Below are 18,277 nucleotides of genomic sequence, written 5' to 3' on the forward strand. Positions count from 1 at the left end.
TCAATTCGCACACACTGTACGAGGAGTGGATGTTTTTAAAATAATATATTAGTTTTGAAGTTATTAAAGTTACTGGTTTTGCATAATTTGGGGTGTGGCTGACTTGGCAACAAGCCAAAGTTGGTTAAGACTTTCAAGATGGATCAGATCCATCTTGGCAGAAGAGCCAATAGTGGCATAGATTCTATGCCACTATTGGCTCTTCTGTCATTTAAGCACCCTTTAACTTGCAGACAGTAATGTTTAACGTGGAGGAATGTAGAATTGGCTTCTTATTTCTACCTTGACTTCATGTATTGACATTCCTCTGACACAACCTCAGAGTTCAGCTGTCACACATACCTCCAGATAACAAAGCTTCCTTGTTGCATTCCGTGACACTGCCTGAGATTAAATCATTTTCATGGGAGACTGTTTTTACTCCAGCAGCAGGTTCTCCCAGTGTCCACACAGTGGCAGCACTGAGCTGAAAGTGAAGCAGACCTTGTCTCATTTAGTAAAAATACTTGTTTATTGAGATGAAAGCATAAATAGGACAGTCTCACAGGTGGTACATGATTCAGGGAAAACATTAAAACATAAAGAAATCATCATCAATTACATTATTTTTAATGTGCACCAAACAAAAAGACAACGTCACAACACACACACACTCACAATATCTGGAATTCAGCACACACTCTGTACACACACACACACACACACACACACACACACACACACACACACACACACACAAACACAAACAAAATTGCATTATCATTTACACAATAAAAGATATTTCTTCCTCAACACTGCACACAACAGGAAACCCTTAATAACAGAGACGTGGTGTGATGGGACAACTTAATGTGAGAAGAGTGGGTCAGAATCACGAGGGACCCTGAACGCACCATTAAACAGTCCTACCTTCATACAGAGGAGCAGGTTTGAACTGGGCTGCAGCTTCAGGGTGCGATAAAAACTCTCACATCATCCCGGTGTTTTATTTATCATGCATTTTTTTCTACTAAGGTTTTCAAAATGTTCAATACTTCGATACTTATCAATACCACATGCTTTAAAAATTATACAATATCTGTATGTTCGATAGTATTTACAAGCACCAACGTTTATAAAAGAAACAGATCTACATTTTTTCATCTAAAGCTGCCGTGAGCACGAGAGAGAGAGAGAGAGAGAGAGAGAGAGAGAGAGAGAGAGAGAGAGAGCAAGCAGCTGTGGTTGTTCAACATAGAGATATAAGAGTAAGAAACAAAGCGGTCAAAGAATGGAGACGTTATTTTCTGATTGCTTTACACATCCACACCTCGACACAAGCGTGCAGGAAGGGACCGGATCTTGTCTTTTTGCTGCTGACCTGTCATGCATCTTCCTGTCTGATGTGTGTCACTCTGCTCTGCCCTCCGTCACAGACACTGCACCGCTCAAAGTACAGGTCGGTAAATACAGGGTTTTGCTATGCTCTTTAAGCGCCGAATGAATGCATGCATTACGTTTATGTCAGTTGCAGACAGACTGAGAGCAGAGGAAAGACAGTCACTAAGATCTCACTTCAAACATTGATGCCTCAACTGAAAAATGGAATGGAGTCTGGTTTGGTTTAGAGGACCATCATGAATGATAGTGGGATTAAGTTATATGTCAAATCTGCTTTGGGTTTCAAACTGTCAGGAGTCAGCTGTCTCCTGGGTGAAAGAGGTGTAGGTGCGCATGAGCGAAGGTTTGCAAAAGATCCCTCTCTGAGCATCAGCTGGTTTTTCATAATATGATGAATTGAAAACACACTTGGGAGGCATACCACTAAATTATGAGCACTGCAGGAGATGTCTTCACGTTTCTTTCTTTGTTTTATGGTGATAGCTTCATGGACGGAATAAAAAGATGGAGAGGAGGAGAGATGGAGCCATCGAGAGGATGTGCAGTCGATGCGAAGCTCAGTGGTGTTAAAGTTTTATCTTAATCGATCCAATGAATGAAGTGAAACCACAAAGAGGATGCTACGAAGCATCCAGCAAGAGCTGAAGCAGCTGCAGGTCAGTGTACCGGAGATTATCCCATCTCCTTCTTATACCACAAACATCCACCACGGAGGAAAAGATCAGTGACGTCGACGGAGCCGGCAGAGATCAGATCTCGCTCTCGTAGGTGTGCATGTACGTCTTCAGCGAGAGGATTTCAGCGTAGCTCCGGGTGGTTCTGCGGTACAGGTCCAAGCCGGTGAGGATCTCCACATCCCTGACTCGAGCCGTGTGCATCTTCATGAGGTCCTCAACCCAGCGAGACTCCTCCTCTGAGCTCTGCAGGGAGGAGCAGAGAAACATTAGCTTGACTTTCCTAAAACCCTCCATCAATGTTACATAGAGTTAGATATGATCATCTCAGCAAGGAACTCATATGTTTAACGGTTAAATACAAGGTGTGAGGTTCCTTACGTTGCAGGTCTCGTCGTTGGTGGCTCTGTGAGGTAGAATGAAGGCAGCACTGCTAAGCGGGCCGCTGCATGAGTCTGCAGCTTGTGTGAAGTCCAGGCAGCTAGTCAGGACCACAAAGTAGTGCGTTGGGATGGGGATCATACCACTGACGTACCTGAACAGAAGAAATGACTGATTACTTTTAGTTTACCTTTAAAGATTAATTTTAGTTTTCCTTGTTCTTTTATCGAGGATTATTTTCAGGGACAACAAACTGACTGTCAGCGATCAGGAAGCATCAAACAGCGGCTCACATATGGCTGCAGTCTGCATTACTCAACATCCAGAGTTCCCTGCAGCCTCCCTAAACGCTGATTTAGCCGCTTTCTTCAATGTTTAGAAGTTACATCAGAAAAGCAATTGTTGCATTCAAGCTGAATTAGATGTAAATTAAAGATAGCATCCTTACTCTCTTATCTTCTCAGCTGAGTCTCTGACACCGTCGTAGTCGTAGTCAAATATCGGTCCAATTAGCACGTTCAGCCCATTTCTCTCAGTGGAGTATTTCTTCACCAGTGCTCTCTGGAAGTATAACCAGATTCCTGAGAGACAGAGAGAAAGAGAAAGTTGGGAGATGAAAAGCTCAGCAAAAATGTGTCTTGAATCTATGTATGATGATTTGGACTTGTGGAGAAATCATTGATGGACTTACTCTTGAAAGCTGGATACATGGGGACGGTGTTGGTGATGAGAACAGCATCATATTTTTTATCGATGGCTGACGACAACTCTGTAGAAAAGGGAAAAAGAAACATAATTATGTGCAGATATGTTCTGAGGTATCGTCAATGAAGGCAGTGGAGAGAGATCCTCAGGGCTGTTTGCTGATTGTAGAGCTTGTTAGCTTGTTTAACTGAGAGGAGAAAGTTGTGCATCAATAAATTCCATATCTGTGATTGAAGTGTTGTGCCCTGACTTGTGTTAACACTCAGGTCATCCCGTCTTCTGTTTATACAGAGCAAACATAAGAAGTCTTCAGCTGCTCTTCACAGCTGATATGTGGTTTATTTACTCAAGAGAAGTGTATCTTTCATGGATGAAATGTGACACAAGTGCCTGTTTCTGTGCAGTGAGTTTTTATTATTTGGTAATTAGCTTAAAGAATTAAACTAAAATAAAGACTTTTTCTATGGTAAATCAGGGTACCTTTTATTTATCCTCTTTTAAAGACACATTTTAATTTAATTTTATATTTTATAATTCTGATCTTTTATATTTTACATTTCGTTTCTCGTTTATTGTCTTGGAGTGTCTTTTTCATTTGTAAAGCTCTTTGTAACTCTGTTTCTGAAAGTGCTATATAAATAAAGATAATTGTTGTTACCATTATCATTATTTGGTTTGTTTTTTATTGGTTTTGGCACCCTCTTGTGGGCAAAAATGTCTTTACAGCTTTGCTGATCTTGTCCCACACATTCCCCTCTTGTTTTCTTTTAAAGGTCAGACTTGTCACTTGTAAATATCTACAGCTGAAAATGTAAAGAAAGGCTGTTTATCTTCAGCGTACTGTCAGTCGTCTGGTCTGACACCTCCCTGCCCTCACAGAGGCATTAAAGATTACAACAGACAAAGTGAAAATCTTGTAGCTGATGGTCCTGTTTTCTTTTTTTTGTTTCATAGAGACACCTCATTCAATTTCAGTCTGTTTTCAACCAGATAGAAACTCCTCAAATTTGTTTTTTAAAGAGAAGGTAGAAGATTTAAAAAAAAGCTGGTTTGTTGGTGCAGCCAGTAAAAAACAAAAAACGTCAAGTTTACAACATTTATCTGTTTACTTTCTTGTGAAGTTAAAGATGGGGTTGGTAGTCTCGGAAAACTAGCATGAATTTGAATGTAGCATGTCTTCAGGACTCCGTCTAGCCCCCCCCCCCTTCGCCTCGGAGCTCCTCCAAAACGACGCCCCCGCTCACATGCACACGCGCCGCTGACCATATGATCGTGACTGAGTACACGCCGGGGAAATGTACGTGCAGGAGGCGGGCAGAACGACAGGACGGGATTTGAATGGTTTAAAATTTTGGACCCCAAAAACGGTGATAGGTTGGTGTTTTCCCAGGTTTACTCCGGCTGTAGATAGCAGCTTTTTTTCACTCTTTTTTTAAGAACACATTATGTATTGATTGCCATCGGGACATAAAGATTATTTTAACCGGTATGACAAAAAGTGTATCTAAATCTGACTACCAACCCCAGCTTTAAACTCACGTGGCGGGTAGAGGAAGGCGTAGCTGATCTGTTTGTCTGCTCTGTAGTTGGTGCAGGACTGACTGTAGGCGGGAGGGACTCTGGTGTCAGGTCTCACACAGTTAGACAGAGCTTCAGGCAGAGGGGATACTTCTACCTGCATGAGTGCACGCACACGCACACACACACACACACACACACACACACACACAGAGAGAGAAAGACACCTTTGTATGACAACAATACAGATGTGCCTTAAACCTGCACTTCTATTTCACAGCCACTAGAGGGAGACTTCACTAGCTGATAAAACATCCACTGCACAGAAACATACAACTCCTTAGCTCACTGAACACCTTCTTGAGTTTGAAATAAATGAAATATATCTTCTTCAGGAGAGCATGATTTTGATTTCTGCAGATTATGATCCCATTTAGAGTTGAGAACATGAATCAGCTTTGTGTGTTAGACTTCCAGATGTGCCATGTGTCAGTGATGAAAAACGTACCTGTCTGCTGACTGTGTATGACGTCCAGAGAGGCATAGAGAGAGCCTCGCTGTAGCCGCTGATGTAGTCACTGTGGTGGAGGATGGAGTATTTGGTACGGAAAAGCACGGCAGGTCGACCGTGAGGGAGGTTCCTGCTGTCTGAGAGAGGACGTGCACAGGGAGGAGACGCAGGTGGGTAACAAGACGATGACACACAACACTTCAGGGAGCATGATGCTGTTTGAAACAGATGAGTACGTTATGTAGCACATTGAAAAAGCTTGATTTACTTGCATGAAAGTGCTCTCTTGTGAAAAATAATTTAACTCCTGCAACTCAAGTTTTTGGAGAGCTCCAGTAAAATGAGAAGCAAGAACTGGTGCCTCCTGGAAAGAGTTACCCATCAGAGTGTGTTCCCTTAAAGTGCTTTATTTTACCACTGAGAGGTTCAGATAGTCCGACCACATTACGAACAGGATCACCACACAGATCACAGACCAGAAAAATAAGTCCCTGAGTGACATCACTCCAAATAAGCCACCAGACTCTGTCAACAAACCAGGGATTTAACTTCAGAGCCCAAGAGTTCCTGGCATGTTCTGTCAAAGGAGTCTGGTGGCTTTGAAGAGAGGGACGTTGTGGTAAGAAATAAAGGATTTTCCCTAAATTAGAAAGGACTACATCTGGAGGGATCCTTCTCATAATGAGGGTTTGCACTGACGTCCCTTTCCCACCAGGACACGCCCCCTCGGTCGGACCGAGAGGCAAAACATCCTGCAGCCTAAGACAGATGAATATCTGCTGAAATTAAGGACAGTTGAACTCAACATGGATCCCTCAAGTTTGCAAAAGACAACTGATCTTTGGACATCAACATGAGAACAGAAATCTGGTTTCCTGACATTCATATGGACCTGATTTATAAACCAGGAAGTAAGTAGAGCAAATCCTGCAGGATATTCATGCATTATTTTACAAATGTATTAACTTTACCTTTAGATGAGCTGTTTCTGCCTCACATTTATTTCTAATATGACAACTTAAAAGTACGACTCTTAAACTTTAACTGGGATGCACATGATTTTAGCAGCACAGGCTGTTAGATCTGATATTTAAAATTCATGAAAAACACAAAAATAACTGTTCTATTTTTTCATATAGGAGTCACGTTAAGTTGTTGCATTGATTTAATTTGTGATAAACACCTAAAGACTTATTTATTTTTATCTTTCACTGCAAAAATAGCTTTAAACAGTCTGCAGAATATTAGCACCTAGCTTAAAAACATGATCCAGGGTACTCAGACGCTGTGATTGTTCTTTTACTCTATGGATGATGTGCTAAATTTGAAAGTTTACCGGAAGCAAACAGGTAAAACATAACATCAAGGTTTCAAATGTCTCTGTTTACACATTATTTTAGCTGAGGAAAACACAGTCAATAATTTTCATGCTCTCCTTAACCGTCTGAGCCGACGGTCACACTTTTAACTACAGTAATTTCACTGCTTCCTGCTGAGGTGATCTAAAGGAGCAGTTCAAAGCTTTTGAAACTAAAACATTAAACAGCACCCAGGAATAAAACAGATCACAGATCTATAAAATCTAGTAGCATCGTGCAACACTGACCATCCATAGCTTGCCTCAGTCGCTGGTTTAGCTCCTCCACTTTGTTCTGTAAGAGACAGAGCCAGAGTGACTCCAGGTTATAGCCTCGTACAAGGGTCACTTTCAAACCTCTCTGGCCCCTACTTTTTACACGCAACTGCAAAAAGATCGGAGATTGAAACAATCTCTTGCCAGAGATCTTCATGGGAATCACAAACACAGTGAAGGTAGAGAGACACACGCTTCAGAGGAGGGCCGGGGCCAGCTCACATCCAGTCCGAGCAGCTCAGGAGGTCAATTTAAAAGTTTACTAATACATGAAAGAGATATCCTTTCATTCTGCACATTGTCTACTCTGACATGAACTGGCTGACTTGGAGGTGAGCTGTCTCCGGCTCTGCTGCAGAAAGCAAAGAGGCAACAAGTTATCTCAGTTCTTGAAGAAGCTGAAGAGAAGATAACAGATGATTAGACACATTTTGGATCAAACATGTGCGTTCACTCAAACACAGGCACACTGAAATCATCACATATTCATGGATCATAGCACAACGCAGATGATTATTTTCAACAGGATCATCTGCATGTAGCTAAGTGAGGGGTGCAGAGAGGTTGGATTAAGTCTTTTGTTTCTTCAGAGATGTGTTTTGGGAATCAAATCAATCAGTGTGCCTTCTCTCAGTCCCTTTAAGGGTCAGGTGCACCTGCAGGCGGGCGTGTATGTAGTTAAATACTCCTGACTCAAGCTGGTGTATTCAACTTATCACCTTCCACTGTGCACAAAGAAATGCACACAGGTCAGAAACAGTCAGGGACTTTTCAAATAAACAGACATGTGCATTTACATATGAGGCACAGCAGGCTTAATTAATCAATTAATTAATTAATTAATTTTTAAAACAACAACAATTTTTCTGCTCGTGTACATCTGCCCTGCAGCTATCACAACACTATTTGCAGCTGCTGGCTCAAACTATCCACCACGCTGCAAAATCTTGAAAAAAATGTTTTGTCTTATTCCAAGTTAAAAAAAAAAAATTGTCTTATTTCAAGAGAATAAAAGCAAAAATAAAGCCAGAATTGCCTGAAAAAAAATCTGCCAATGTGGTGAGATAAATGAACGTTTTTTTTTAAATAAGAATAATGTCTGAATTCAAAAGTTACTTACCCCATTGGCACATTTTTCATGGCAAGAAATTCAAGTCCTATATATTTGCTCATAATATCTTAGAATAAGATTTATATCTGGACTTATCAGGTGAGTGTGTCTTATATCACGTCTGAAGAAAAGGCTTGCATATCTACTCGATGGGACCAATGCTTAAGAGAGGAGCAAGATGACGTAAAAATTACAAAAATCCTGCACAACTTGCCAAAACATACTTTTATGGCCCTGTTTCGGTCGTAGACGTGCATCAGACTAACAGTTTGCAAAGAAAGGAAAAAATCTTAAATTTATTTGAATGTATCAGTTTCTAATTTATTGTTCGCATTTTCCATTTCATTTTTTTGCAGCCACACCCTTTTAAGATGCTCTGCCTCTCTTTGCAAACTCACCTGATGAAAGTCTACTGACTGACTGAAACATCACCATTTAATGTATTTTCTGCAAGTTTGACAGTGTGCACATTTTTTGGCATTTTTTGTTTTTATCAAGTCTGATACGATATGTTTGTACGAGAAACAAGACAAAAACATTTGCTTAGTATCAAGAATTTGCACCACAGAAATAGCGAAGTCGTCTCCTGGTGAAACACAGTCAAGAGAATCTGAGTTTTTGGCCTCTTGCCAGCATCACTGCCAGGTTAGAAATAGGTAGCTAAACTGAGCGAGGGTCTAATCTGACCTAAGGGAGCCAATCAACATGCTCATAATTCTTCCTTGACTGTGAGTACAGAAGAGGGAGCTGTAACATGTGAGGCAGCTCTAGAGGTCACAAACTACAGGAAGCTGTTTGAGAACATGCTGACGGGCAGTTTTACTAAAGTTAGACTCAACAGAAGGGTTGTTAAATAATTAATCAAAGCTGTAAGATATTCTCTTAAAGCTACTGTAGGTGACTGTAGAGTCTACTCTACTATAACTGCCCTGCTGCATGAACTCAAAAAGCTGTGCATGCATGACGAGAATCATCACATTAATACATTTGATACATGATCGTATCTGGAGATTGGCTTGTTGATCAGCTCACCCAAGAGTGATGTGAACAAATGTGAGACACCAGCATCCATATTTAACTACCAGCTTCAAACCTCCATGCACATGAGCTTCACCACAACATGTAGTTTCTAATTTTCTTCCTATTCATTCATTGTGCAGCTGGGCAAAGCTGCTGTCAACAGTCCACAAGGCGGGACCAAAGGAAACATAAAGGGACCAAGTGACATCGCTCTCTCTGTCAGTCTGTGGCAGACATATAAAATGTCATGTGTGTCTTTATTAGATGCTAAAAGGACCGAACAAAACATCAGTATTTGCCGACTTGTGAAAGAGAGAGTTAGTGGAATGGTGGCTGTGACAGAGAGCAGAGCAGAGAGACACACAGCAGGCAGGAAGAGGCGTGACTTCAGCTGTGAACAAACCAAATCCAGCACCTTACTGCACTATTTTTGTGCGTGAATGTGAACGTGTTTGTAAGTTATTTAGAGCGTCACAGAAAATAGCTTCCCATCTTGCACTTCATTTTATCTCCATTTTGATGCACCACCCCAGCTTGCTCTCTCTCTCTCTCTCTCTCTCTCTCTCTCTCTCTCTCTCTCTCTCTCTCTCTCTCTCTGTAATTTTCCTGCAGTAGCTCCTGGTTGAAAATATGAGTGTAGATCTTTTATCTTTCATAAGTATCAGTGCTTTTCGATACAATCGAACTCAAGAATACCAGATATATAATTTTAAAGCATGTGGAATTGAAAAGTACTTAAGTACTGAAAATGTTTACTATACCGTTATGCAAACAACTATCTCATGGCTTCTCTGCAGCACTCTACCGCTCGGGACAATCATTATCCATCCATCTGTCATATAAACCTCTTATCCTGTTTGACATCTATGTACCATCTCCACATAGAAAGGCTCCTGCCCTGAACCATCTTGCTGTGAAGCGACAGCGCTAACCTCTGCTACACCGTGCAGCCAGATGTCATCAATAAGCATAAAACATGATGACACGACACAGAAGTAAAAACCAGGATGATGTGGGCGTCACTCTTAAAGGTGAGCTGCCAGACAAGCCAATCTCCTTCAGCCACTGAGTCAACATGGCTGACCTTATCGTCACAGTTGCAGCCCAGGTCGTCTGCCCCCGCAGGAACAAGACCAGAGACTGCTGGTCTGGAAACCTCCTCTGGCATGGTGGGTCTGTAAGAGGGGCCTCTCAGCAGGTGGTTCAGACTGCCGTGGGTCCCATTATTGGGAGCGGGTTTCAGACCGATGAGATCTAAAAGAGAGAGGAATCATGTCAGTACGAGGAGACACATACACACACTTTGTTACACTCAGCGGAGACTCACCACACATGATGTTGTAAAGCTCAATGTTTTCGAAAGCTGGTACTTTGGTCTTGAACTTAAATGTGGGTCCATACCCGAGGAAGATAGTCTGAAAAGCAAAGTTGGTGCAAAGTGACATCAATAAGTTGAATAACACCATGTAGTTATTAAAGCATAGCTCTGAATCAGACGTACCTGCATGCTGTTGATCTTGTTGTCATATCCGTGGTCACCAGAGAAGCCACAGTGCCTCCTTCCTTCAGGAACTCTCCTGTATGAAACACAAAAGTTGGTGTTGTCATAATGCAGGTTGTGCATAAATGCTTTCATGCTAACTTTCCCACCTAGCAGCACATCATCTGCCAGGGGCGATTCTAGGATTGGATGTTTAAGGGTGTTGAGCACTCAGAGAGCTGCCCGGCCAGGCAAGATACATTTCACTGTTTTGTACATTTTAATGCAATTTCATTCCCACATTTGTGAAAGAGAAGTATAACACTTTTTGTGAAAGTTTGTGACTAAACCATCAAATCTGATAAAGGTTATTTAAATGCAGACACACAGCAAAAGAGAAATGGATTGGAATCATAAAAGAAACATATGGTAACCCTAATTTCTGGGGAAAGACAACTGATTTTGATACAGCAGCTCCTCAGCATATACATAAACAGTATGTCTTTTTAAATAACCATGAAATACTACTAGGGTGAAATGTGATGGCTTCCCCTGCTTCATGCATTTGGATGTGAAAGCATTTGTGAGTCTGTTTTAAGAGAGACAGATGCCGGTTGAACGTGCATTCAGAGATCCTCGTACTTTATTTGGCTGTCAGACAAAATTCACAGCTGGGTCGCCTTCGCCTTTGCCAGCAGAGTCCTCAGTCAGGGGACTTTCTCTGGGGCCCAGCACTGACCCTGCTGAAACGCGATGCCGTATATGCAGGTAGAAATTCACTAAGCACTCTCCTTGGAAAATGGAGGTCATCATGAAAACATTCTTCAGACTCTGATGAGACCAGAGGTGGAACAACATCAGATGGAGGTGGACACGTGTAGAGGATGGGATTGGGCCAGGGAGCAAGTTTATTCTTTATTCATTGTGGATTGCAAACCTGCTAAAAAGACGATAGCAATTCCACCGACTGGATTGGAGTCAAAAAACGGATATTAGGGCAGTGAATATTTGCACAAGAAATTGCTTGTGACACTTGTGAGACCCGGTTTTAACTAATTCATAACAAAGAGCAGCAATTTGTCTCTTTGTGCAGCATGAATGCAGCCTTCTTTGGCTCCTGTAGGTGATCTCAAAGTGTCCTAAATCTGCTAGAGAAGTATAATCCCGGCAGAAAGATGTGGGTCTACCTCAACGTCTCACAGGTGTGCACAAGAAGGCCCTTAGGTGATCCTGAATCAGATGTCCAAATAAAATCAGCCGGCTTGATTTGCTGCAACTGCTCAATCACTGTGCAAAGGAAACTTGATTCAGCTACAAGTCTTGAAAGCTTATGATGTCAGAGATCGAAATTAGATCAACTAGCTGAGCTCCAACTTCACTACAACAGTCAGCCGGCCGCGTCCCTGTCCACCTGTCGATGTCACACTCCTTCAGCCTAACTGTCGAGAGCCATGACCTCAGACTTCAGGATGCTGATTCAAATGATGAAAACCTCAAACTGTGCAAAAAACCCCACCAATGCATGATGGGTAAAACTGGCGTGGGTTGTTGGTGTTCGCCTTCATCAACCCTCTGCTCAGGACAACCGTCCCTTCACACCACATAACCACAGTCCTCTAATTGAAAAACAGCCACTTCTTATTAAGTGTCTATCTAAACACTACTTCCAGTTATACACATTAATATACTGTGTGTGTGTGTGTGTGTGTGTGTGTGTGTGTGTGTGTGTGTGTGTGTGTGTGTGTGTGTGTGTGTGTGTGTGTGTGTGTGAGTGTGTGTGTGTGTGTCTCAGGGGTGAAGCCGCAAGTATGTGAAAAATGTAAATGACGAGCTGACGGGGAAACGAGACAAACTCTGTGTTTCATTTGGTGTGAAAAGTTAGTTGGTTTAAGACTTATGCTGACACTGACTAATGCACATGCGTGTGAGTGTGTGTGTGTGTGTGTGTGTGTGTATGTGAGTGTGCGTGCGAGAGTGTGTGTGTGTGTGTGTGTGTGTGTGTGTGTGTGTGTGTGTGTGTGTGTGTGCAATCTCTGCTCACAGCTCTGGTGCCAGTGATTAGCCTGTCTGTCTATCTGAGCTGCTCAGAAACCTCAAAGATCTCTTTCATTATACAGCCCTGCAAGTGTGTGTGTGTGTGTGTGTGTGTGTGTGTGTGTGTGTGTGTGTGTGTGTGTGTGTGTGTGTGTGTGTGTGTGTGTGTGTGTGTGTGTGTGTGTGTGTGTTGAGACAGAATACAGCTCTCCCACGGTTCACCAACCAAAACAGCACGACAGCTTCATGAACGCACACATGCACACACAGCACTGTAAGCTCTCGCGCTCGCTCTTGATGACTTCATGGTTTACTTTGTCACTAAATCGCTCCGGCCGTCCTGAGTTCCACATCAAACGTCCGTCAGAGCTCACGTCAGGACGTCATTAAGGTTTCAGAGGCTGCAGGTCCGTCAAAGATGTGTTTTTTTATGTGAGTGTGGCTCGGGACAGCACATCTTAAAACCTTTCAGCGCTACGTGTGTTAACGATGCATTGATAGCAGCCGGTGTTGACATAAAATGTGTTTTTAAGTAAAGCAAGATGTGCAGTAAAAAGGCTCACAGATGGGTGGGCTGGAAACGCCACATCAACACCGACTGCACAGAGCTGCAGCGCACCTTACAGAGAGCAACAAGTCAGAACTACATTACTATGAACATCTTTCTCTCACCTGGCAGTTTAGATTTAGAACTTTGGACTGTTCGCTGTTTACTGGAGGAAAAATGTGTTTATGCATTGACCATTCAGAGAGCATCAGAGGAGGAAGGTATCAGCTGTGATGCAATAATAATAAACAGCTGACATCAAATCACAGGGAAGCTTTTTATAAATCACTGTAGATGGAAATTAACTAGAGATGCCCAACTGGTCTGTGGGCAAACAATACCAAATCAGTTTGCAGAGTTTGGCTACCACCAGCAGAGCTAGCTCCACCAGCAGGTTAACGTCATCGTGCCTGTGCTGATTCCTCATTGCTCTGGTTGAGTGGTTATATGTCAGTTTAACCAGAAACAGCCTACATACAACTTTATCTCCATTTACTAGATCAACATACTGAAAAACCACGCCGCGCTACCAGATGACATCTGTCACCTGTGCTTGTTTAGATCAGGGTAATAGAGCTTTATCGTATAGTGGTGGTAGCCATTAACCTAAGCTATAGCTCCAGCTAGTGGTGGGCAGATGCAATACAGCTGAGACACAACACATGACCGACATTCAGGCTTACAATAACTAAACTAAACTAAACTGTGAAGGTGATCTCTTTCAAATCCCTTCTTGAAACATACTTTCATCGCAGAGCCTTTCCTGATTTTACCCAAACTTTATTTTATCTTTAATTTGAGTTTAACCATTTAAAAAAATATATTTTCAAAGAATTCTATTCCTTTGGAATTATCTCAATAAAATTCAGTCTTTTCAACTATGTTGTATTTTTTTTATTTTGCCTTGAGTAATTTTATGACTTGTTTTATTTTGCCACCCATGTAAAGCACTTTATAACCTCGTTTTTTGCAAAGTGCTCTAAAAAAAACATTATTATTGTTATTATTATTATTATTATTATTATTATTATTATTTTATTTTATTTATTTTTAATTTTTTTTAATTTTTAATATTATTATAAACTGACTATATTGTTGCGTCTGAAGTTTTGAATATTGATAAATAAACTGCTAGGCCAGAAATACAGGAGCATCTCAACAAATTATAATACCATTCAGAAGCTCTTTTTTGTACTGTAAAGGCTGCACAGAGGTCAGAAAATAGTCAACTGATTCTGAGGCTGCACATTTAGCTGGAACAGTTTATTGTTTTTTCCTATGCAGCTGATCCTGTTTGCACTGATGTGTTTTTAAATTTGCATCGTTTTTGCATTTGAAGTCTGTTTCTATTACGATTCTGTGACAGCACTGTACCTGGCGACGTGCCACTTCCTCTCCACCAGCAGGTGAATGTCTTCGATGCGGCGGTTATTGGCATAGTGCAGTCTCTTCGGCAGGTGCTGCTTCAAATACGGCTTAAAGTGCTGGTCTGTCTTCTTACACTGCAACAGAGGAGTCATGTATTAGGTCCACATCTCACAGATGTTATCACGTTTCCATGCAGGTTTGATACTTACTGTCAGATTTTCAACCACAGCCTTTGGATCATCTGAAAAAAGAACAGAGGTCTGAGTGAACTGTTGCAAAGTTTGTACAGTACCAGAAAGCAGCATACTGTTCTGTGTATCTCTCTCAGACAACATGAACTTCACATATTGTCCTACTTGCAGATAAATATGTTTGCAGACACTGAACAAAACATTGGATGTGCAGGAAAAAAAGATAAGACGATAAGACTCAGAGAACATAGGTTCCAGCACTGTAAGGTACTTTCATACACTGATGGCAGAGAAAAATGATGCAGGGAAATACATTTAAAAACTTATATCATATAAAACATCTCAAGCTTCTCGGTTAGTCTCTCACATTTAGTGTTGTTGGGGTTCCTCGGGCGTATTCGACCCAGAGACCCAGGAGTGAGGATGATTTCGTCAACGTTGGTCAAGTAGTTGCTGAGGAACTCTGTGCGGTCGCAGTGAGCCTCCTCCATACCTGAGCACACAAAGGAGGGAGAGTGTGAAACCTTTGTGTGTCTAACATGAGTCTGGTCCTGCTGGAGGTTTCTGCCTGGTAAAGGAAGTTTGTCCTTGCCAATGTAACTTGCTAAATGCTGCAAAGTGCTCTGCTCATGGTGGATTAAGATGAGATCAGACTGAGTCCTGTCTGTAAGATGGGACTGGATCTTATCCTGTCTTGATGTTGGGTCTTTGTTAATAATAGAACATAGAGTACGGTCTAGACCTGCTTTGTTTGGAAAGAGTCTGAGGATAACCCAGGTTAAAAAATGCTGATGTTTTTTTTAAGTTCTCTGTGGAACTGCTGCCTCTGTGTGTGTGTTAATGTTCCTACCATGGTCCCCCACCAGGATGATGTTGACACAGCGGTGCAGTTTCATCTGTTTGAGTCCATTCATCAGCTGACCGACTATTCTGTCGATCACCCTCAGAGGGTTGTTGAGCTGAAACACACAGGGAAGGGGAAATCAACAAAGTGTACAAACTTTCTGCATGTGCATGTGTGTGTCTGGTTTCCTTAAGGTTCTCACCTCAACGCTCATCGGCCCCATTTTGTGTCCGTACGTGTCCGGTTGTTCAGAGTGCATGGCGTAAACGTACGGCCTGAAACAAGAGATGAGTCACCACCATCATCTTACATTCTATTCACTCTCTTTCTTTGAGATGAGACTGCAAAATATGAAAGAGGAAGATGTACCACTCACCTCTCTCCTTCAGGGAGATGCAGCCACTGCAGCATGGTCAGTATCCGCCTCTCCAGTGGGATAACACTGGAACACAATGAAGGATGAAAACTGGTTAACTGGTTGCAGAAACCATCTCTGCTTCCCAAAGACATAAAAAGCTGTTTGTTGAAGCATTAAATTGTTCCTGTAACTCTCAAAGAGCCTCGTAAAACTGAGGGTTGTGGAGTGAAACACATTCAAAGCCCTCTGACTGTTTCAAGTGTTTCAAAGTCAAAGGGAGTCTGTGTAGTGATGAGGCCACCAACCGAGCAGCTGGCTGTCATACAGGCCACAGCTGTCGAGCATCAAGCCCATGTCGGAGGCCCTGACTGGGGCTTGATGAGCGAGGCAGTGGGGGGCGGCACTGGTTACACTGTTTTAAACGTGACAGCAGGCGTTTTGCTCCACGTTTGCCCCTCTCTGTACTTTAAACCGTGTTCACACTCACAACAACATGTTCCCTCCTCCCTCTCTTTCTTCCTTCTCCTCTCTTCTCCTCTCTTCCTTCTACCAACACTTGTTCTTTGTGGTTACAGTGAGGGGTGACCTCCCACAAAGCTGAGCCCCACACAGCCAACCCAGCAACAATCCCTGGTCCCCATTATCACGCCGGTCTCTCCGTGTTACAACGAGACTAAACTTTCAGATGTGTTGTCTACGTTCTCCTGAGTGTCCTTCTCTCATACCCCCGTCAGCGCAGAGTGTAACAAAATCACCGTAACCCACTCTCCGGCCCCTGCAGGTTGTCTGTGACCCCGGTTCACTGAAGAACCCTGCACAGTGTAAACACCCATTTGCACAAATTGCTGTAAAAACAGCCCAACGCCATCTCTCCGCTGAGATGTGCCTCTCGCTCCATCAAAGCCTCCTCTGTGCCCATAGATGTGGGCTCCTCTGTGTGTCACTGGCTGCAGGCTCAGAGCAGAGCAACATGAGCAGACATGTCCCGGGGATTCGATCTGAAAACTGACACCAGCAAATAAACCACAGATCACAAACCATCAGCTACAAGACAACACGTCTGCAGTGATTCAGACACTTTGTTACACGGCTGGTGGTTCTGATTGGTCGGTGATTTCATCCCTCCATGTCACTGTTGCTGATGTGTTGATTAATTATCACCTTCTCACTATGCAAACCTTTATGCTGCTGTTAGTCGATTAAAGGTACGGTGTGTAGAAATTGGAATGTTTAATGATATTGCTCAACTTTACTGCTGGTAAGCGACAATGGCCGTTAAGGATAAGAAGCTCCTGCGATGCAAGTATGATCCTCCATCTTTTTTTTTTTTTTTTTTAAGTTATATTTTTGGCCTTTTGCCTTTATTTGATACGATAGCTGAAGAGAGACAGGAAATGTGGGGAGCAGAGAACGGGGGAAGACATGCAGGAAATGGTCGACCGACCGGGAATCGAACCGGCGACCCCTGCGAAGAGGACTGTAGCCTCTGTATGTGGGGCGCTTAGACCACTAGGCCACCAGTGCCCCATGATCCTCCATCTTAACCCTTTACAATTAAAAGCATGTATAAAAACAATCTTGCTCTTCTTACTCCCACAACTGGCTAATTTTCAGCCAAATAAAAAAAAACAAGGAAAGCTTTTGTCTGTTCTGTGCTAATGTAGGAACATGGCAGTGCAAGATGGCAGCCTTCGTGGAAGGAGACCCCGGAAGGGAAAGACTCATTCTAAGTTACCAAAAACAAAATGATTTTGATATCCAGATGATTATACACTCATTTAAACATATTCATGAATACTATATTCAATTTCTACCAAGTCTGATTGGATAAACGTAGCTGAATTCCACACACTGTACCTTAAGTAAGAGGTAATGTTTTGTTAGCAGGTGGTTATTGGAAATAGAATTCCGATACGGTGAGATATGACCTCAACGTGAAGCTGCTATCATCACTACTGTTCATGATTTGAGTTTCTTTGTAGGGATTGGTAGCTTAAAGTTGCTCTCACCTGCTCCTCTCGTTGCTAGGATTGCTGTAAATATCCGTGTTGTTTTGCCTGCCGCATTAGCATGCTAAACAAAACTAACGTTTTAGCCACACTGATGCTAACAAAAACTAACGGTTTTACCTCACCTTACGGTCTATGGTGTCAACAAGCAGAAGCTAAATGTGCCAGAACTCTTTTCCACGGATTGATTCGACATGACGTGTGATCAGTTTGCCTCTGGTATTGCTCATGTTAGTGAAAGTTAATAACCATTGTCAAAGGGGTAGTCTAGGGCTTTTGACCAATCGCAATCAGGTATGAGAGTCAGCGCCTAAAAATACACCATGTTAAGAAAAGAGCTTTTGGTCCTGATTGGCCAAATGGAGTGAAAACGTAATTTCTGCAGCAATATTTTAGTTAGTTTGGACGTTACGCTCTCCTGAACCTCGCTCTATCTCTGCATGGAAAAAATAAACAATGACACAACTTAAGATACAAACTCACTCATCTTAACATATGGTTCAGTGTTGACTT

The 18,277-nt window shown here is 42.3% G+C and overlaps 1 protein-coding gene across 1 annotated transcript in view; it reads right to left on the reverse strand.

Moving 5' to 3' along the window:
* Positions 1-492: 492 nt before the first annotated feature.
* The window catches only part of enpp2 (ectonucleotide pyrophosphatase/phosphodiesterase 2), a 30,257-nt gene continuing 12,472 nt past the window's right edge, over positions 493-18,277 (reverse strand). Inside the window, exons 10-25 of the mRNA XM_034697040.1 lie at positions 15,774-15,839; positions 15,600-15,672; positions 15,404-15,512; positions 14,921-15,046; positions 14,572-14,603; positions 14,369-14,496; positions 10,435-10,510; positions 10,261-10,348; positions 10,018-10,187; positions 6,776-6,821; positions 5,167-5,306; positions 4,680-4,815; positions 3,127-3,204; positions 2,884-3,016; positions 2,436-2,589; positions 493-2,300 (exon numbers count right to left, since the gene is read on the reverse strand). Of these exons, the coding sequence (XP_034552931.1) occupies positions 2,130-2,300; positions 2,436-2,589; positions 2,884-3,016; positions 3,127-3,204; positions 4,680-4,815; positions 5,167-5,306; positions 6,776-6,821; positions 10,018-10,187; positions 10,261-10,348; positions 10,435-10,510; positions 14,369-14,496; positions 14,572-14,603; positions 14,921-15,046; positions 15,404-15,512; positions 15,600-15,672; positions 15,774-15,839 (1,726 nt within the window). The 3' untranslated portion in view covers positions 493-2,129. The remainder of the gene's footprint in view (positions 2,301-2,435; positions 2,590-2,883; positions 3,017-3,126; positions 3,205-4,679; positions 4,816-5,166; positions 5,307-6,775; positions 6,822-10,017; positions 10,188-10,260; positions 10,349-10,434; positions 10,511-14,368; positions 14,497-14,571; positions 14,604-14,920; positions 15,047-15,403; positions 15,513-15,599; positions 15,673-15,773; positions 15,840-18,277) is intronic.

Source organism: Notolabrus celidotus, chromosome 12 (assembly GCF_009762535.1).
Source record: "Notolabrus celidotus isolate fNotCel1 chromosome 12, fNotCel1.pri, whole genome shotgun sequence".
NCBI lineage: Eukaryota > Metazoa > Chordata > Actinopteri > Labriformes > Labridae > Notolabrus > Notolabrus celidotus.